The 21,717-nt window shown below is 36.7% G+C and overlaps 2 protein-coding genes across 2 annotated transcripts; both read left to right on the top strand.

The window, feature by feature from the left end:
- Nucleotides 1-1,641: 1,641 nt before the first annotated feature.
- LOC141484156 (uncharacterized) lies at nt 1,642-18,563 on the top strand. The gene is made up of 3 exons (XM_074179245.1): nt 1,642-3,864; nt 3,928-4,553; nt 18,499-18,563. Exons 2-3 carry the CDS (start codon nt 3,932-3,934, stop codon nt 18,561-18,563), a joined length of 687 nt encoding a protein of 228 aa, XP_074035346.1. The 5' UTR covers nt 1,642-3,864; nt 3,928-3,931.
- On the top strand, nt 18,162-21,199 carry LOC141484155 (uncharacterized). The gene is made up of 4 exons (XM_074179244.1): nt 18,162-18,573; nt 18,624-18,724; nt 18,803-19,421; nt 20,994-21,199. The coding sequence occupies exons 2-4, from the start codon at nt 18,632-18,634 to the stop codon at nt 21,197-21,199; spliced, it is 918 nt and encodes a 305-aa protein (XP_074035345.1). The 5' UTR covers nt 18,162-18,573; nt 18,624-18,631.
- The last annotated feature ends 518 nt before the right edge of the window (nt 21,200-21,717 follow it).

The following is a 21,717-nucleotide window of genomic DNA, read 5'->3' as shown; positions in this document are numbered from 1 at the left end:
ACAGTGAAAACCACCACATGGATTACCCAACATTCTTCAATGAAATTAAGCAGAAAGTAGTGAAACTACTTGAAGAAGTGTTGGATATCCATAAATGCATGAAAGTGAACATGGAAGTGTTTGGGCGGTACAGTCTGCAAACTAAGGATCTTTCAGACATCAAATCATTTAATAGTCCCAATGAAGTAATTGATCAATCGAATGATTTGGATGTGGTTTATAGCAGTTTTGCAGTTATTTTAACTGTTGAAGCAGCGGAATTTCAAGATCGGGATTCAGGTATGTGATCTAGTCAAAATGTTGATGATGATGGACTTATAGAGAAAACCTATATTTTCAGGTTGGACCATTGAGAAAATTTTGTACTTGGAGGTGAATATCAACAAGTATAGCCCCTTCGGAGGGTCTTCTTACTTTAAATTGCCAAGGTTCATCGAATTGAAGAAAAGTGTGGTGAATGTTCTTAATCAAGATCAGTGCTGCTTTGCGTGGGCTGTGACTTTAGCTTTATACCCTGCCAGTCAGAAACTTAATGAAATTTCATCATATCCCCACTTCTCAACCGTCTTGAATGTAGCAGGTATGGAATTTCCAGTTAAGTTGAAAGATATTCCTAAGTTTGAGGTTATGAACGATTGCTCTATCAATGTTTATGGGTTGGAAAATGTTTTTAAAAATGGTAGAATTGAATATGAAGTTGTGGGTCCGTTACACTATTCTAAACGTAGATTAAATAGTCATGTTAATCTGTTGATTATTACAGATGATTCTGGTAATAGTCATTATTGTTGGATTAAGGATTTATCGAGACTAGTATCATCACAAATATCTGCCCGTGGTCATAAAAAGTATTTTTGTGATGGTTGTTTATTGTACTTTGATAATGAACGAACTTTATTGCGACATCAGTTGAATGATTGTAATCACATATCGACAACGACACCATCCACAAATTTCAGGGTTGATAAATTTGGTGAAAGGGTACCTGAGAATATTTTGAAATTTGAAAATATCCAGAAACAGTTGAGGGTTCCATTCGTTGTATATGCTGATTTCGAATCTATTCTGAAACCAGTGCATACTAATGAGCCAAATCCTGCTAACTCTTATACAAATCGAACATATCTTCATGAACCATATGCTTTTTCTTACCTCATAAAGTGCTCTTTTGATGATTCTATATCTAAATTTGTACTATATAGAGGTGCTGATGCAGCTAAAGTGTTTGTGTCAAACTTGGAGGCTGATGTCACCAATATTTATCACAAATATTTGAAGAATGTCATTCCAATGAGTCCATTGACTGATGAGGAAGAGCATGATTTCCATATTGCCGCCACATGTGGTATATGTGGAGAACCATTTGGTGATGGTGATATTAAGGTGCGTGACCACTGCCATCTAACGGGGAAAAAAGAAATGGAGCTGCACATAGTATTTGTAACCTCAATTTCAAATTGCCCAACTTTATACCCATAATTTTTCATAATCTCAGTGGGTATGACTGTCATTTGTTCATAAAAGAGTTATGCACAAACAAAACAAAAGTTGATGTCATTGCTCAAACAAAAGAAAAGTATGTTTCCTTCACGAAACATATAATTATGGAGAGAATAGTAGATCACAATGGAGTGATGAAAAATAAGTTTTTGAAATTAAGGTTCGTCGATAGTTTTAAATTTATGGCTGCTTCCCTTCAAAAGTTAGGTGACAATTTAGATGAAAAACATTTTGTGGAAACAAGAAAATATTTTCCGGAACAGGATAAATTCAAACTTATGAGGCAGAAAGGTGTTTTTCCGTACAGTTTTATCGATTCTTTAGATAAATTAAATTATTCTAGTATACCATCAAAGGTGGACTTTTATGATAAATTAAATGAAAAACATGTTTCTGATGAGGATTATGATAGAGTAAAGCAGGTATGGAACACATTCAATTGTCAAGATTTGGGTGAATATTCTGACATATACCTAAAATCTGATGTTCTACTGTTGTGCGATATTTTTGAAAATTTTAGAAATATGAGTTTAGATACATATAAATTGGATCCTGCTCACTATTTCACTTCTCCAGGTCTTTCTTGGGATGCTATGTTGAAGTATACGGGTGTCAACTTGGAATTATTAACTGATATCGATATGGTGCATTTTCTCCAAAACGGTATACGTGGTGGTGTAAGCCAGTGTTCGGAGAGAAAGCATATTGCAAACAATCAGTTTCTTCCAAATTATAATCCCGAAGAACCTTCATCTTTCATAATGTATTTGGATGCAACAATATGGTCATAGCATGTCTCAAGCATTACTTTTTGGTGGGTTCACTTGGTTGACCGCCAGTGAAATATGTCAGTTGGATATCAATAGTATTCCAGATGATAGCCCCCAAGGATACATACTTGAAGTAGATGTGCATTACCCTGTCGAGTTACACGATCTACATTCGGATTTACCATTTTTGGTTGAAAGTATTATACCACCTGGTTCAAAGTCCAAAATACCCAAACTTATTCCTAATTTGAATGATTAAAAGAAATATATCGTTCATTATAGGAATTTGAAACAAGCGGTCCGTAATGGTTTGATGGTGATGAAAACTCATAGAATTCTCAGATTCAATCAGTCACCGTGGCTGAAAAAATATATCGATTTAAATACAAATTTGAGAAATAAGGCTACCAATAAGTTTGAGAAGGGTTACTTCAAATTGAATATAAATTCCATATTTGGCAAAACGATGGAAAATGTAAACAATAGAAGAGACATTCGAATTGTCACACATTGGGAATCCATAAGAAGAGGTATGGGTGCCAATGCTTTGATAGCTCGTCCCAATTTCAAAACATTATCCATATTTTCGGAAGACTTTGTCGTCATACATATGGATAAAGTTAAGGTTTGTTATAATAAACCATTGGGGTTCAGTATATTGGATATGTCGAAAACAGTCATTTATGATTTTTTCTATGATGTCATCAAAAAACATTACGGACCACAAGCTTCTCTTCTCTATACCGATACGGATTCTTTGATACTGAAAATAATGACGGATAATTTTTATAATTTTATGATTGCAAATGTTGACAAATTTGACACTTCTAACTATAGGTTGGGTAATAAATTCAATGTGCCAGTTAGCAAATCGGTGATTGGAAATATGAAGGATGAACTTCCGAGTGATCCCATCATCAGTTTCCATGGCACCGGTGCGAAAGCATATCATGTACAAAGTGTGTCTGATGAAATAAAGAGAGCAAAAGGTATTAAAAAATCCGTTATAAAAAATCAAATTTCAATTGAAGATTACATTAGGATTGTTGAAACAGGCGGTATAATATTCAGAAAGATGAATGTATTCAGGAGTGATTTACATGATATTTACACGTTGATGTGCAATAAAGTCGCGCTCTCACATAATGATGATAAGCGATTCATCATTCCTAATACCACCAAGACATTACCTTGGGACCACAACGATATTGAATTCTATCAGACAAGTTCCGAACAAAATTTAAGAATTCTTTTGAATGTTCTGAAAGATGAAAACAGTATAAGTGACAAGAAATTAAATTTACTCATTGCCTTATTGGAAGAGCAATCGAGTAATTGAATTTTTTCACTCATTATCTGGTTTGTTCAACAAATTGTAAAATTCATACTTGTCGAATATTTCAAACGAATTATCCTACCCCACTTCCACCCCCACTCCCATTCCCACCCGAAGTGGTAGGGAGCATACGGCTATAAAACATGAGGAGGAGGCCACAGTTCATCATTCGATTGCAGTCTTCCTTCGAAAGAAGCAGCCAACCTGAGATACCTGCCAGTCAACTTAGTTGAGGTTGAAAATTCCAAGCAGCTTGATGTAAGTACACACTTCCATACTATTTATATTATATTGTCTAATATTTTCATTTTCTCTTTCTAGAATCATGTCTTTTCTAAGGAATGCTCTGATGACCCCGATTACCACTCTCAGTGAGAGACAGTTGGAGGATGTAGAGCGGAGGAGGGTGGTTGTCCTACAGGACATCATGGTACAACCACCAGCTGCAACACCAGCTGCAGCTCCCATTCCACCACCGGGACTGAATGTGTACAACCCGGACCTGGCCGAGTCTCTGGCGGATTTATCGCATCTTCAAAGTCTCTTATCGCCCATCGAACTATTATCGCCCATCGATTCAGGGGATGAGTTCGAGAAACCGGTGAAGAGGGCCAAGAAGATGAAGAAGTCCGCACCTGTGAAGAAGTCCGCACCTGTGAAGGCATCCAAAGCCAAAGGTGGGAGGGGTGGTAAGTTGAGTGCTTTTCGCAAAAAGTGTGAAAAGAACTCACCTTACGTTGGTTGGCCTACAGCACCCCTTCCAGTGATGCAGGAGCAGAACTTGGTGGAAGTCGTCGCCCAGGTCCATCGGGATGCGTTACCCCCTCCAGTCACCCCCCAGGTCCATCGGGATGCGTCGCCCCCTCCAGTCACCCCCCAGGTACGTGTTGAGCATTCCGAACAAGAGGTTGGCCCGGAAAATGGCCTTTCACAGACTGTGGTAGAGGGTAATAAACTCAAAGAGTCTATTACCTATGCACAGTCTGTGAGAAAGAGATATTTGAGGGAAAAGAAGGTTGTGGATGGTTCTGATTCCAGAAAAAGGGCCTTGATGGCGGATATTTCCACCATCGAGGCCCAGAAACTGGAATTAGAGAAGCGACTCTCTATGCTTAGGGCGAAACTTCAAGAAGAAGATTCGCAACAAGGAAAGAGTTTGGCTTACATCCAAAAATATGGACCTCTTGTTCAGGAATGGGATGCCATTTGCCAGGGGTTCCTTAATACCTAACCCCTTTTGTAAATATATTTTTGTTTAGTTTAAGTTAGATGTATGTTTAGAATGAAAAAAATGTAATTTTAGGAATATAATAAAAACTTGCATGTTAATTTTAAGGTTATGAATGTTATGAATGAAAAAATAAAATAAGGAATATTGGAGTGCATATCTATTTTGGTTGTTGCACACAAAATACTGCGTGGTTGGGGCAGTATTTATTCCTTCATTCTAGTCATTTTCTAGTCACATGTAGTATATAGAATAAAATTAGTTAAATAGAATAATTGTATAGAATTTCCATCATTTGAAAGTGTGTGAATTGTAAAATAGTTATTTTTTCTAGAGAATAAATAAAAGTGATTCTAGTAATGCTCTTAGTATAATTCCAAAACTTTTGACACTTCTCTCATCATTACTTCTCTCAACATTATTCAAACAAATTTCATTTATGTGAATGTGTAAAAATAAAATCATGAATCTAATGAATATTATATTGGATTTATTCCCCAATTCTCACATCAATACTTGTATAAATAACCTAGTGGATCTTTATTTTTCACATATTCCCCCTCCCTTACTCTACCCCACTTTCTTCAAATCATATAAATAAGATTGTATTCTCAATATTCTTCAACTTGTTCGTTCATCATGAATCAAGCAACACCAATTATTCGGGAAGCTGATTCCACCAGTGAGCCTCATTTTGCCCCACCAGGGAATTGGTCCTATGGTGACATTCAAGTTGCTGTAGTTGATTCAACATCTCCCGATGATGAATTCGATGGGTATTCAGATACAACAATAGAGCTGAATGAAGAACAAGACGAAGATGAGTTTGAACATGATGAATTCGCCAGCCCAGAACTTGTGGATCAACTGTGGCTTGAAGATCATCAAATCGCTCCACCAAATATCATCGTGGTGGTTGATTCTCCCGAACCTGACATCATCATTATAGATGATGATGATGATGATCAGGTAGGTTAGGTTAGGTTTTCCTCGGAGTGCACATAGTACCTGGTTGGTGCACACGGAATGCTGCGGTACATCCTTGCGGTGAAACGTTAGTTGTTTCGCTATAAGTAACGAAGGGAATGGGAAAGGTTGTATAGGCGATCGCGAAGCGATCGCTTCGCGATCGTGAAGCGATCGCTCAGCAGGCCGCTTCGCGGCCTGGGGCGCTCAACATCCACCACTTGCATCCGGGGCGCGTTTTTTGCGACCCCCACCTCCCCCCCCCACTCCGCCTCCCACTATACCCTCTCCTGTGCAAGAGTATAAATGTAGGAGTTCCTCAATGTAATCTTCAGTTGAGTAGCTATCGTCAGCATGTCAACATACCAGGAAGCCGATTCCACGACCGGACCCCAGGCGGAAGAACCTACAGCGCCACTCCCGGATCTTCAGTTGGAGGATTCCGATATGGAGAATCCAGATATGGAGGCCGATTCAACCACCACGCCTCATCACCCTTCCACATCTTCGGTCCAGGTACTGCATGTGACCAGTACCGAAGACCACTCCGAAGACTCGAGCAGCTCGGATGATGATGATGACGATCTCTGGGACGACGACGCATTTGCGGAGGAAATGGCGTTTACTGAGGGTTCGGTGATGTGGCAGTACTTCCCCCGACCCGATGACAGTGACGACGACGACTGGTAATCCTTTCCTTTTTTTTCCCTATTTTTTTCCCTATTTCATCCATCCTTTATCCTTCCTCGGAGTACACATTTTGTTTGGTTGGTGTACACGAGACACTGCGTGGTTGGGGCAGTGTCTACCTCCCTCTCTCCTTTCCACCTTTGAAATAAATATTCTGAATTACAATACCAATTACTCTTATTGACTACTCTGAATAAACACCCCTCGAATTTGAAATATTGTCTTATGAAAATTATATTTCCAAATCTTGACATGAATTCTGCAATTGTTCAGATAAGAGAGAGCTAGTATGTTATCAAACAGATTCAAATCCACTCGGACGCTTAAACAATCATTTTTCAATGTGATTTATTTTACAAAGATAAGATATTCAGAGAACTTACATATTCTATAACACATTTATGCATACCTCATATGTATATGGATGTACATTTTAGAGGTATATCCATATATTACAAACTACTCTTCGTATGATTATGTGACACTCGAAATATTCTATTTCTTTGACTGAGTGATCAATCTTATTATTAGATATCTACACTTTGTTTGTAGCTCTGAAAAGAGCTGTATTTTTGTTGACCCGAAAGTCCACGGTAACTTCTCCGCAGATGGGGTGTTGTTGCAATCTCATTATGAGATATCTACTCTTTGTTTAAATAATGTAGCCCTGAAAAGGGCTGTTTCTTTTGTTGACCCGAAGGTCCACGGTTACATCTCCAGAGGTGGGGTGTTGTTACATATGATACAGACGGCTATTCTCCTAAAGTTGGTCAAAGGCCTATCACATGCTTTACACCATGTTTGCCCCATCTCCATGAAGCGGGCGGTGTAATGAATGTCGACGTGCTCATAATACCCTCCATTGTTATTCCGCACAGAATAAAAGCGGAAGCAACACCAACACAACTTCTCTATTTCACCGTCAATCGTTTTGATCCTTACATGACTATCCGTTACACAATACAAATCTAATGGATCATCCAATGTCTCAGTGATATTCAACAACTCAACATTGCCAATAACTACTCCGCTGTCGTCAGTCTCGTGAGTCGAATCTGTTGCGATACCTTCATCTTCTTCTTCAACAAGACCTTCTTCATCATCATCAATATCTAAATCCCCAACACCTTGCTCAATTGCCTCATCGTCTTCGATATTTAAGCCACCTTCTGCACCTTGCTCATTCACCTCATACTGCATATCTCCACCATCATTTTCTTCGTCAACACCCACTATCTGTCCAACGTCTTCAAACTCTTCCACCAGCTCATGGTTATTATTATCTCTCTGAGATAATAATGCTAACACAGCAGCTCTCTGGGCAGACATATTAATATATTCTTGTGGTGATACTTGAATACTGACTGAAGTTTACAATCACTCACCGATTTTTATATGATTTTTGACAGTGGTGGTGGTAGCTCCCTCCACTCTACCCCACTCTTCACGGTACCTGTTTATAAGAGGGAAACATGGGAGCGTGAGAGTGTAGTTAAATTCATCGATTGAATATTTGTACATCTATCAGTGAATATGTCTTTCCCTAAAGAGTGGGATACAAAACCGACAAAACGCGGCTTTCCAATCAAAATTGGCAAACATATAGTGTGTTACAACTGCCATGGGTATTGGCCTGAAACATATATCAACCCATGTACCGGCCTGTGTCGTAGATGTGTTGTGGCAAGGAATCCAGACCCACTTCGGAATAGGATAAATGGTTCAACTCTAGAAGTAAGTGACTACCGCCAGCAGTGCAGAGAATGTTCGAAAGAGATTATGTGTAATAATATGGGCATTTCAAGGAATATATGCATAAATTGTGTAGCGACTTGCGATACATTAGTCCAGCGATGTCTACAATGTGGTGAATATAGTGTGGATTGTTGGAACAATTTATGCAGTGCTTGTAGAAATGATTGGCAATTGTGTGAGAATGTCAGCCAATTTCACCCCAACAGAGATGTCCACTTTCGAGAGTGCTGGTGTCTAACCCATGAAGAGCGGATAGAGAGACGGAGGATTCATGGAAATCTTATGCTTACATACACATCTTGAAGTGATTTCAATATGTTGAATTTATGAAAAATAAAACCAATAGTTTACATATTACTTGCATCATTTCTAAGATTATTATTCTATTTAGTTTTTAATAAATAAAACAATTTTAATACACTATTTTTTTATTTTTTATCTAATATTGAGTACAATCATGATAATGTCATTACACTAAAGAATTTTCATCGATCCATGAGTTGTGATCTTCAGAGAACCCCAGCCACTTTACATAGAGGCGATGTCCTTTTCTTTTTAAAACTCGCTCCACCAAATACGTATTGGGATCTTTCGTTTTATTCAACTCCAGCCCATAAAAACAGCCTTTGATTGGTTGCTCATTCACATCTTCTAATACATAAATTATAGGTTCTGTATTATTAACTTTCACAACTTTGAATATTTCAGCTGTAAAATTTGCTGTATAACCTTTATCGAATGCATTTTTATATTTGCTGATTCGAACACTATCCCCAATTTTAAACGTACTTTTTTTACGTTTCGCATGTGGACTCTTAGATTCGGCATACATTGACAATTTAGTAGACTGTTTCACATCTGCAGGTTTCATACCAATCGTACGATGAACTTTGTTGTTATACTGACGAGTAATTCTAGGAAGAATGTTCAACCACTTGTAATGACCTTGAAGTGAAAACTCCTTATAAAGCCAACTCTTCAATGTTCTGATTACTCGTTCTGCAATTGCAGCTTTTTTTGTGCTGAATGTTGAGTAATGATTGATGTTGTGTTTCTTCATTAACGATGAGAATTTCGAATTATAGAACTCAGTACCATGATCAGATTGTAAATTTTTTGGAGTATATTTAGCATCTTTCAACACGCTTGCCATAGCTGCAGTAACTGAATCACCAGTTTTATTCTTCAACGGCCTTGACCATACAAACTTTGAATAACAGTTGATAACTATAAGGATGTACCTACATCCCTCATTTTCTTTAAAATATGGTTGCATTTCCATCAAATCCATCTGCCACAAGTCAGAAAAACCCTTTATTATTGTCTTCCGACGGGGGAAACTTCGACGCGCCGGCTTGTGTATTTCTTTCACAACCTGCCATTTTGCTTTACTCATATTACTGCTCTAAGACTTCTTCAAGATGATAAAATTGAGGAATCACTTTTCCACTGTTCAGGTGCAAGTGTAACGATTGACTATTAAACTTCAATGACTCGCTCAGTAAAAGTATCAACCAACTTAGCTATTACGTCAGTTCGCTTTTCCACATTACTGAATTGATCAGCTAATGCAGAAGTGATGAGTGCATTTTTGTCAATGATTATTTGCACCTCATTATGTTTTGAATCAATATGTTTTCCGATGTTACGTAGCGTTGATGCAATGAATTCTTGGAAATACTTCAGGGTTGTCTCATTGACTTTTCTAATGTGATCGTCAACATATCCTTTAGTAACAGAATTTTTACTGTCTACAGGTTCACCAACATTTTGAAACCGCTTATTCTGAATATCATAATCACCATTTGGTGTGAGAATGAATCCAACACCAGATCTTCCAACTATTGGTTTACTAACACCACCTCTTCTACGCCCAAATTTATCAATTGTGGTATGCATAGTTAGATCGTTTGTGATCGACTGAGCCAGTTTCACACATCATGTTCATGATATTGCGGTCAATAGACTAATCCTTCTTCACGTAATTCCTCAATTATGGCTAATATTTCATTATCATGTCCGGTATGTCCAGCCAGTCGTGAACTCCAAAGTAGTCGAAGGCGATCAATCAATTCTTCGAGTTCATTCCAATAAATATAATCTGTATGCTTATTTCTGATATATTTTTTCTGGGTGGGTATTTTGATCATGCCAGCACCTTCTCTACTAGGGTTTCCATTGGATAATAATGGTAGGATTATTTCTCTATATTTCTTCCAATTATTCGATAGAAGACCTTGTTTTCTCTCATTGTATTTATATGCAGCCTTTGTTAATTTGAGTATATCACCATATGTGGTCATATCGGAAAAGGGGATATTTCTCGATGGTACTTTCATGAATATCAAGTTATATAGTTTTGGAGTGCCCTGATGAGAGCCAATAGTTTTACCATTTTTAATAAACACAATTTTCTCACCGATAAATTCCACATCAGCTACTCCCATTTGTAAATTTCCCGTTTCAGTGTTCATGTGTACTCCAAAGACTGTATCGTAAGAGGGATTTCCTGATAGTAACTTTTTTATATGCTTTTGTACTTCATCACCATCATCGAATACATTAGGTGATTGTGAATCTAAAGTTGTCAATTGAGAGGTTTGAAGATCCTTCGAGGAAGTCCCTTCAAATTTCGGTTTCCACTCACTTTCAATTATAGTTTTGGCTGTTAATGGTGTAGCAGGCTTTGTTTTCTGCATCACTTGATTCATTTGAGATGCTCCTTCAGTATTGGCAGATATTACTTTCAAAGGTGTTATTATTGGCTCATAGATCCTCTCGAGTGCTGATTGATCACCTAGACGACTACTTTTGATATAATTGAATTTCTTCCGAACGGCATCCGTTGCTTCAATTAACTTTCTTTTTAAACATATTTCATCATCATTTTTTCCCTCCATAATTCACTCCAAGAATTTGTATAATGAAGTGTTATCTCCACTATCTAGCACTCAAGTGATTCAATTCTTCAAGAACGTCAAGGATATATGAAAGCATCGAATCCTTTTCGATAACGTCCATTTACCACTTCTCGATCCTTATCAATTACTAAAAATCCATATTTATCTTCCCAACATCTCGCACACATATCTTGAAATTGCTTATATGTTACATCTGGTGATACATGGTCGGAAAAAATATGATTGAGATTCATATCATCTTGTTTGAACATTACGATAAAATTTGCATTATCTCGTATCAATTGTTTCGGAACTCGTGAATATGTTTGGGCTAAATAGAAACAATCCACATTTTTATGACGACCCATACTGAAATATGATCGTATAACATCCTGTTTCTCGCACATAACATCATCAAAAATGAATATCGAATCAGGTTTGGCGTCTGAAGGCTCTACTATTTCACCTGCATTATTGGCAAAAGTGTAAAAACCCAACCCTTCGATTGGAGATAATACTTCACGTAAATACTCGTATTTAGGTTGATAAAGAGACTTTGAATAAAGATAAACATTTGCGAATCGTAATCCTAGAGGATGCGTTAGCAAAGAAATCATAACATTTGTCTTGCCACAGTTAGAAGGTCCAATAATCAGGCCGCGAATAGAAAGTGGAAGTAAAGATCCGTGACGTTGTTTGACACCGCTTCCCGATCCACCACCCACTTTTTCATCGAAATTATCGATGGAAAATTGCTGCTTCCGCTTCAATATGCGCATTGTATGACAGTTGGAGACTATATAAGCAGGGTTCCACATCGATTCCTTTATTTAAATAGGGGTTATGAGTCGATGCAGATCTACTGAATTGCATTCAAATAAAACTGGTAGAGGATTGATCAATTCCCTCATCAATAATCTACCATTTGAATTACACTTACCTGGCTATCAGTATTGTGGTACGGGCACCAAATTGCAGAAAAGATTGTTGAGAGGTGATTCGGTGTCAATCAGATGGGTTTTGCATGCAAAAAACACGATATTGCATATTCACAGAACCCCGATAATCTTGCAGCTAGACACATAGCGGATAAAGAGCTTGCAGAAAGTGCTTGGAATCGTGTCAAAGCAAAAGACGCTACTATTGGAGAAAAAGGAGCTGCTTGGCTAGTTACGAATATAATGAAAGGGAAACGCCGATTTGGTATGGGTTGTGACTCATCTCCCAAGCAGTCACACATTCCGAAGAGAAAGCGTTCTATTAAGAAAAAAAAAGGTAAAAAAATATTGAAAGCTTCTAAGGTGATAGCTTTTGGTTCTGGGATCGTTCAGAAAGTGCGTGATGTTCTACACAAAGCGGGTGGAAGTGAATCTGTTGTCAAAAATTCTAAAAGAGCAGCTGAAATTGCACTCAAAGCAGCACGCAAATATATGAGGGCTGCAGGTGGGAAAAAGAAAATTCGCACACCGCGAATCATACCGATTCCTAAAATTGGTGGAATACTACCACTCATTCCAATTTTTGCTGGTTTATCAGCACTAGGTAGTTTAGCCGGTGCTACTGCTGGTATAACGAAAGCAGTTCAAGCAGCAAAAGCGAGTAGGGAGCAGTTGAGTGAGACAAATCGCCATAATAAACACATGGAGGCAATTGCTAAAGGTAAACAAGGAAGTGGCATCTACTTGAAGCCTTACCGCAAAGGATTAGGAGTCTATTTGAAACCTCAAAATTCAAAAAACTCATAAATTTGCTACCTAAAAGAGCTCTCTCCAATATCGACCTCAACTATTACGCTAAGAAAATGACGATTCCATATTTTCGGGGGGTATATATGCGTGACGATTTACCAAAATCAGGACCACTCCGATATGAATCTGCCATAGTAAAATTGGATAGTCGACATGGTCAAGGGACACATTGGGTAGCATATAGAAAAAGGGGAACTTCGATAAAATATTTTGATAGTTTTGGCGATTTACCCCCTCCCAAAGAACTGATTCACTATTTTTATATGGGTTCGAATCCTATCAATACTATCACATATAACTATAAGCGTGAACAACGATTCAACACAGTATGGTGTGGCCATTTGTGTTTGAAGTTCCTTCAGAACAAGACATGGAGTTAACACCAGTACAGGATAGGGAGAGTATCAAGAGGATGAGTCATTCATTGATCGCATATTCCAGAGTACGCACTTTACAAAAAATGAGTAAAGAACAACTCGCTGATATGCCGAAAGAGGTGTTGATTGGGTGTGCATCACATGAAATTGCATCTGTATGGGATAAGTTACCACAAAACCTACAAAATGATATTGATGTCTTGAAGTATTAGTACTGTCAAGAGCATTACAATGATTCCAGCGGTAGCAGTAGTAATTCCGATATGAATGATGGTCCACCTACAAGAAAAATTTTTTGTTGTTATTGTGAAGTGAATGATGTGAATGTAGTCACACATAATGATATGGATAGACCACCGAAAAAGCGACGATTGGTCCACAATTTCTGCTGTCAGCAATAAAAAGACATGAATCATCGAAAATTCATCAGTCATGTCACGCACGTTTTCATTGTCGGGATACTCTAGCGAGTTGAGTGCCAACTTCTACCCACCCATTGAATTGGATACCAATAGTAATTATGGTCTGGGATTACATGGTTTCTACTCCTACAATTCCATATTCAATGTAGATGCTAAGAATAATGTTATCGGCTATTCGAAGACAATTATCTCACCCCCCACTATTATAAAAATTCCACCTGGGGCATATGAAATTGATGAAATTAATAAGGTGATTCAAAGATTCATGAAATCCAAAGAAGTGCAACTAGAAAATGGAATTGAAGAAAATATCGACCAAGTATTTCTCCTACGTGCAAACAACAACACTCTGAAATGTGAAATGCGATCGAAATATTACATTCATCTCAAACATGAAAACAGCATTGCTGAACTTCTAGGGTTCGATGACAATGTTTTCAATTGTGGTGAAATACATGAATCAACATTGCCCGTGAATATCAATAAGGTGAGGATTATTCGTGTGGATTGTAATGCCACAGCTGGAGCATATTCGAATGGCGATGAAATCCATAGCATCTTTGAATTTGATATTGATGTAGAGCCCGGTTACAAACTCACCAAGGAGCCACAAAATATTATTTATATGCCAATCCGATCTGGTGGTCGTCAGTACCTCGACAATATCACTCTTCGCATATTGGATGATAATGGTAATCTGATCAATTTCAATGGTGAAAAAATAATAGTCAAATTGGAATTGATAAAGCTATAATAATCATCATTTCTCATATATTTATTCACAACATCGACGACAGTCAATAGTAACAATCATCGTTTCTCATACGTTGATTCAGAACATGACTGTCATTAGTGTATCATAAAGAAAATAAGTAAAGGAAGCATCGATAAGTTTGGTCGCAGAAGTAAGGCAGTTTCAAATACTGTTTTGCGTGGGCAGCCTGGAGTTGGTTTCAAATTAACAACCGATGGAAACTTTGATATGCAAAATAAACGTTTGAAAAATATAGCAGAGCCTGAAGAGAGTACGGATTGTGTTAATCGAGGATATGTCGGTTTTTACATCTCAAAGATGAGAGGAGAATTAGATACTGATATTGACAAAATTATTTTGAAATTAGATGGAGTAGAAAAATATTCCGTATCAGTGAGGGAAGATCTCATTACGCTTGGACTGAAATTAGTAGAATTTGTAAAAAGGTATGAGCATATGGATAAGGATATCAAATCGCTGCAATCTGATTTGAAAAAACAACCCTCGATAAGCATTCAAACGATCGAGCAAAAACGATGGTGAGCGATGATCATCTGTGAAAAAAGTCAATATAAAGCTGAAGTTGATCAAATTGTTACTCAGTATTTGTTACTTCCTAACGCTGAGCAGGTGATTTTCATTGATGAAACTATAAATTCTGTGATTATCGTTTCTAAAAATGGGGTTGTGCTTCAATAGTCAGCGATTGCCGCAGCGGCAGCAGTTGAGTCAGCATAATGTATTTGGTGGAGGCTATGATCATGTGCATTTAAAGAAGCGAAAATCCAGCAGTCGATTCATTCCACGTATATCTGCCAAACGGTCAAGATATAGAATAAGTGCTAGTAGCCTGAACTTTCTCAAATCTATTGGCTTGAAGGTGCGATATAAAAAATAGTAATAACATGGCGACAATCACCACAAGTGATAAATTGGAAGTGTTCGAGGAGCCCATGTTCGACCATTCCCTCATCAGCCTCCATGAGCATACATATAAGCCGTATGGTTCACCATATTAAAAAAATTCAGATGAAATACGAATTCCAATCAATTATCAAGATCTCATACTCGATATTGCAGATAGTTACATTTATATCGAGGGGAAGTTCACACCATCTGATGCCACAAAGCGGTGCTACCTATCCAATAATGCTCTCGCCTTTCTCTTCGACGAAATTCGCTATGAAATGGGTGGTGAGCAAGTGGTTGTTGTTCGGAAACCCGGCATAACTACCACAATGAAAACGATGATATCATTCGGAAAAACGCATGCAAATTCGCTACTACCGATAGGATGGGGACTCGATGTGAATAAACAAGATATATTCGATCCCGTTAGCAATGTATTCAGTGGTAAATTACCCTTGAAGTATATCATGGGTTTTGCTGAAGATTACAATAAGGGGATAATGAATGTGAAGCAGGAGCTCATTTTGATTATAGCTCGCTCATTCAAAAATTCATTCATTGGGGAAGTCGATGCAGATTTGGAAATCAATAAAATAGAATAGAGAATCAGGCACATTGTGCCGGAAGATCGACAGAAACTGAAACTATTGAATCGCATAAATAAAAATGGTAATAATGCTAAAGTGAAGGTGGCTTATCGTATGTGGGACCTTTATGAATTACCCACACTTCGTGATACATCCTCGGATATATGGGCGGTGAAGACAACCAGCAGCCTCGAAAGACCACGATATATCATCATCGGCTTTCAAAACACCGACCAATCCGAAAATATGTCAAAAGATGTAACGAAATTCACACATGTGAATATTAATAATATTCGACTATCTCTGAACTCTGAAGTATACCCATATGAGCGTTGGAATCCGGATTTCGACAAGAAGTTAGATTCATCAGCTTACTATGCATATGAAAACTTCCAACGTAGCTACTATTATAAAACTATGAGTGAACCGATGATGGATATTGGTAGCTTTCGCAACAACCCACTATTCATTATCGACTGCTCCCATCAACCCGAAGCTATGAAGTCATCCACTGTCGACATCAAAATAGAATTCGAAACACGCAAGGTGAAGTTTCCAGCAAACACCAAAGTATATGCACTCATCCTCCATGATGCTGTTCTATCATATAATGCTCTTAATGGATCTGTTCAAACTGGATTGTAATAAGATTGACATGTAATATGCTATGAAATATTCGATATTGATGAAAAATAAAACACTCAATAATTATGTTATATCTTTTATTCACCAAACAATTAGATACAAACAAATATGGATTGAAACATTATTTTATTCACAAAAATATACAACAGATTTCAAATATTTACAACACCATCATTTATCGCTTCTTCCAGTTGCGGGTTGGGACTCTGTGGTTCCAATTGATATTTCTCTATGATATTTTGCGGTAGGTAGGTGCATATGTCTTGAAGAAAATGTTTCAAGTCTGCTTCAATTATTAACTCACAGAACTCATCCAAATTTCTACTCCCATATGAATATTTATGACACAATGCCACACCGAGTTCATACTTCTCACTAAGCTCCAAAAGTTTTCGCACCTCTTCAGCATCGTAACATACACTCAAATCATAATTTGATGAATGTAGAGCATCAAAACTCAGATCAGCCATCTCCCAAGCCATTTTTCTTATGGCGGAATCCAAATCCACTGCTTCCGGCCACTCTTGGGCTGAATATTGCATCCACATATTTATAGAATGGTGAGTTCTGAAAATTCATAAATGGCATTCATTAGTTTGCAAATAATATAAAAAAAATACTCACTTGAAATCTGACTATGTCTATGAAGTGACCAAGTTGATACATATTTTATATTAATCTACCATATTTTCACTATTTACAAAAAAAAAATTCATAATTTCAAAATGTTCAATCTAAAACATTGAATTTCATCAATGATCGGGTTTTAGCATCAGGATAATCCTACGAACTTTGACCCATATAAGTAAGTGTGAATTTGGCTTTGGATGAATTCACTTCACGAATGAAGTCTTCTGTTAATTGCTCTGTGACACGTTTTGGAAGCCATGCTTCAAAAGGAGTATCACTTTCCTCATCCAATAAAACTACTTGAATTGATTTACCATATCGTGTGGAATACATTGACATTTTTTCAATTTTATATTCTTTATCAATAACCAGAGCGTTTATAGGTTTCTGCTCTAAAGCTTCACTTTGTTGAATTATAGAAAAATTAATTTTTTCAATGTCAAATTTCAAATTATCCATATTCATAAATATAGTGAAATTACGGTTAATTAAAATAAAATATATATTCACCTCACTGACGAAAACGCCCTCTCGGATGGGTTGATACTCGTTGTCTTCACTTTGGAATTCGACAAATACTTCTGTTTACCTATTTGGGTATTTTAGAGTGTCTAAACTGAATGTGGAAGCATGATATTCTGAACTTATATAGGAATTACCAACAAGGGAGGGGGCAACGCCGAACCCCACTGTTCAAGGTTATATTCTGTGCACGTCACGATTTCATTCAAGGTCAACATGCAATGCCACAGAGCAAGCTCAAGGTAGTCGAAGTGTCGAACGTCAAGGTCAAACCCCACACTCAAGGTCAAACACGGCATTCAATCTCATACTATGTGTACGACGTTCAAGGTTAGGTTACGTCATACGATATTCTGAACTTATATAGGAATTACCAACAAGGGAGGGGACAACGCCGAACGCCCACTGTTCAAGGTTATATCGCTGTCCCAGTGCAAAACAGTAATATCTCAAAATTTTGACATTTTGAGATATTACTAATTCTGAAGAATGACACCGAACTACGTCCAAAGCAACACAGTAATATATCAAAATATTACATTTCCTTATTTTTTTACCATTTGTTTTACTCTTACTTCATCCTGAGCTGATGGTTTTGGTGGGTCAACACAATAACAACTCAAAATAGTACACTATTTCACCAATAAATATCTTTTAGTTTCTAGAGCAACACTGAAACATCACAAAACATTTATGCTGTTCCAAACCTTGATTATAGTGCAATAGTGTAATATCACAAAATGTTTTTTTATTTCTCAGCTGTTCATAGAGATAACCTGTTGAATAACCTGTGGTTTGTTATTGTTTTTGAAGAGAACTTGTGAAATTGGAAAGGTAGTTTGGAAGGTTATTTGTAACATTTCTGAAAGTGTATGAGTTATTAGTTTCCAGAATGAATAGTTTTATTGAAAATGTCAATGAAGGCAGAGGGAAAAAGATGCTACAGATATTGTTTGTGGAGGAATCCAAAGCGGATCATGAAAAGGTAAGATTTAAGTTTATTATTTAACAATCCCGGGCGTGTAGTTGAGAGAAGGCCTAAATCGTTCCACTTGTTTTTCAGATGGAAAACCGGCCTCAAGTTGAGACTCTACAATCAAATTTTGTTGAGACCAGTTCTGTACCAGTTCTGGAAGTGGCGCATCCAAATTCAGAAGGTGTTTACATTTTAACGTATAATAATGAAAATATTACAGCTGATGATGTTTTAAAAGGTGAATTTTTGTTTGATGATACTAATATTGAATTACAAGAAGTCCAGCTTGTTACGGAAGTCAACAATAATAATCAGGAATATGAGGAGCAGGAAGAAGTTAAAACCTATGATCAAGAAGTGAATATAGCAGATGATGGCAATAACGTTTATGAGGACGATGTTTCTGATAAGAGTGATGATTATATACCAGATGAAAATGGTTATAGTTCTGATAGAGAGTATGAAGAGAATGAAAACCTTGAAAATAACGTTCAACAGCCAATATTAGAGTTTGAAAAAGTACAAGAGGAACCTCAAGATCAAGAAATCATAGAAATAAACAGAGGAACCAAAAATAGATTGAAAAATGAGAAACTTTGGGCAAAAAATATGAAAAAATTTAAAGTAAATTTAGGTGAAGCTTATCAAACAAAATCAGGTAACCTGAAGCAGGCAAAAACTGTAAAAGAAGGTTGTGGAGACAAGTGTAAATTAAAGTGTTCAGAAAATGTTGACTTGGAAGATAGAAAAAAATTGTTATCTGATTTTCTAACGCTTACTGATATCACCAGAAAAAGATACTTTATCTCAAAGCTAATGGATGAAGTAAAACCAAAATACTGTTATAAGAAAGATGACTCGCACAGATCAGCAAATTATTCTTACAATTTCATCATCAACAGAAATAAAGTAAAAGTTTGTAAAAAGATGTTTACTGATACGTTATGCATTAGTTCAACTTTTTTAACTACTGTAAAAAAAAAGATGTCATCTACAGGCGTTATTGAGCCAGATCTTAGGGGCAAACATTTAAACCAACCCAAAACAGACCCTCAAACCATCAAAGATATAATTGATCATATAAATTCATTTGCTAGAATAGAGAGCCACTATTGTAGGTCCGATACTAAAAGAGAATATATCGACGGAGACTTAAACCAAGCAGAGATGTACAGACTATACAAAAAAAGCTGTCAAGATAAAGGTATTTCTTTTGCAAAACAGCATAAGTATGACGAAATTCTGACTACAAAATTTAACATTGGATTTTTTCAACCAAAAAAGGACCAATGTTCCTTCTGCGAAAGCTATAACAATAGCTCAGAAGAAGAAAGGATAAACATGAAACAAGAGATGGATTTACATAAAAAAGAAAAAGAACTATCACGAGAAGAGAAAAAACATGATAAGGAAGCAAGCAGGGAAGCCAATTCAAATCTTATTGTTTCTTGTTTCGATCTTCAGGCCGTTGTCCAATTACCAAAGGGCCAAGTATCAACCTTTTATTATAAAAGAAAATTAAATGCCTTTGATTTCACAATTTATGATACTACCAATAAACAAGGATTCTGTTACATTTGGCATGAAGCATGTGCCAAGCGTGGCGCACTAGAAATATCATCGTTTCTCTATAACTACTTGAAAGAACACTGCTGTGGAACTGGTAAAAGATTAGTCTTTTATTCAGACAACTGTAGTGGGCAAAATAAGAATCATCTTCTGTTAACAATGTACCTGTATGCCGTGAAAACCTTGGATATCCCATCTATAACACATAAGTATCTAATTGTTGGGCATACCCAAAATGAAGGAGATGTGATGCATTCACTGATCAAAAGACAAATGAAATTAGCCACTAAAAAGACGCCTCTTTATGTTCCTAGCCAGCTAGTTGCCGTAATCCAAATGGCTAAGAAAGGGGAAGATCAGTTTGTTGTCAAAGAAATGGACACACAAGATGTCCTGGATTGGAAAGTATCTACTCACCTTTTCGGTAAAAACTTTCAATATGATACATCAGGGGAAAGAATAGTGTGGGCGAATGTTAAAATGTTTGAGGTTCGGAAGGATACAGGAAACACTGTTTTTTACAAAACATCATATGAAAAAAAAGACATGAAATCATTTAACCTGGATGACAAGATTGTAAAGAAAAGAGATGGCTCTGTAACAATCATTCCCAGAGGTTTATCGACCAAAACAGCAGATGAAATCTCACTTCAAACACCTAGACGAACGTCGAGGAAAGTTAAATCAAAGCAATGTGTTGACTCTCCAGTAAACAATGATACACTCAACACTCCAACTCTTAGAGTCAAACAAGCATACCCAATTCCCCCAGGTATAACTGTTTTGAAGAAAGCGGATCTACTGAGTTTGTGCAGGGAGAACCTCATTCCACGTCCATACCATCCTTTTTTTGAAAATTTGAGAACTTCCACTGTTGGTGAAGTCGACGAACAACCTGAAGATGATGATGACTAAACTTATTCTACAAACAAATAATCTTGTATACAAAACATTTGTAGCCTAATCTTACAATTAATAAAAATACACAGTTTTAGCAAATGTTTGTTTTTTTTTCCTATTTTCAACTGTTGTTTCATAAAAAAATCTTACTTTTTTAATCCTTTGCTGTAAGAATACTATTATAGGATTATATTATTCCTATAAGAAATTAGCACAAATCAAAAATGTTATGTAAAAGTCTAGTGCAATACAGTAACATAACAATAGTAACAATGCAAATAGTAACAATGCAAAATAATTTTTTTAAATATCTGGGCAATACTGTAACAACTCGAAGTAGAGTTAGTGTAATAATTATTTTAAACTTAAATCTTACAAATTGAATTATGTGTTATTTTTGTAAATCTTACCGATAAAATGAGATTCATAATAAAATTTTTATTATAAACATAGTTATGCATATGAAAGCTAAAAGTCAAAAACAAAACCTCATGAATGATTAACCTCCAATAATCTCAAAACTGTTGGTTTTG

The sequence above is a fragment of the Leptinotarsa decemlineata genome, unplaced genomic scaffold (assembly GCF_025532065.1).
Source record: "Leptinotarsa decemlineata unplaced genomic scaffold, Ldec_3_MD MMD2_tig00004839_RagTag_RagTag, whole genome shotgun sequence".
NCBI classification, from domain to species: domain Eukaryota; kingdom Metazoa; phylum Arthropoda; class Insecta; order Coleoptera; family Chrysomelidae; genus Leptinotarsa; species Leptinotarsa decemlineata.
This window is presented reverse-complemented; position numbering and strand designations above follow the sequence as displayed.

What these genes read in the sequence shown, in the direction of transcription:
- LOC141484156 (XM_074179245.1), top strand. Translation starts at nt 3,932, where the DNA reads ATGTCTTTTCTAAGGAATGCTCTGATGACCCCGATTACCACTCTCAGT. An exon ending in TTCACAGACTGTGGTAGAGG is followed by an intron (nt 4,554 to 18,498) that starts GTAATAAACTCA and finishes TTTATTTCTCAG; the next exon opens with CTGTTCATAGAGATAACCTG.
- LOC141484155 (XM_074179244.1), top strand. Translation starts at nt 18,632, where the DNA reads ATGAATAGTTTTATTGAAAATGTCAATGAAGGCAGAGGGAAAAAGATG. An exon ending in CCAAAGCGGATCATGAAAAG is followed by an intron (nt 18,725 to 18,802) that starts GTAAGATTTAAG and finishes CTTGTTTTTCAG; the next exon opens with ATGGAAAACCGGCCTCAAGT. An exon ending in AGAAGGTTGTGGAGACAAGT is followed by an intron (nt 19,422 to 20,993) that starts GTAAATTAAAGT and finishes TTGACTCTCCAG; the next exon opens with TAAACAATGATACACTCAAC.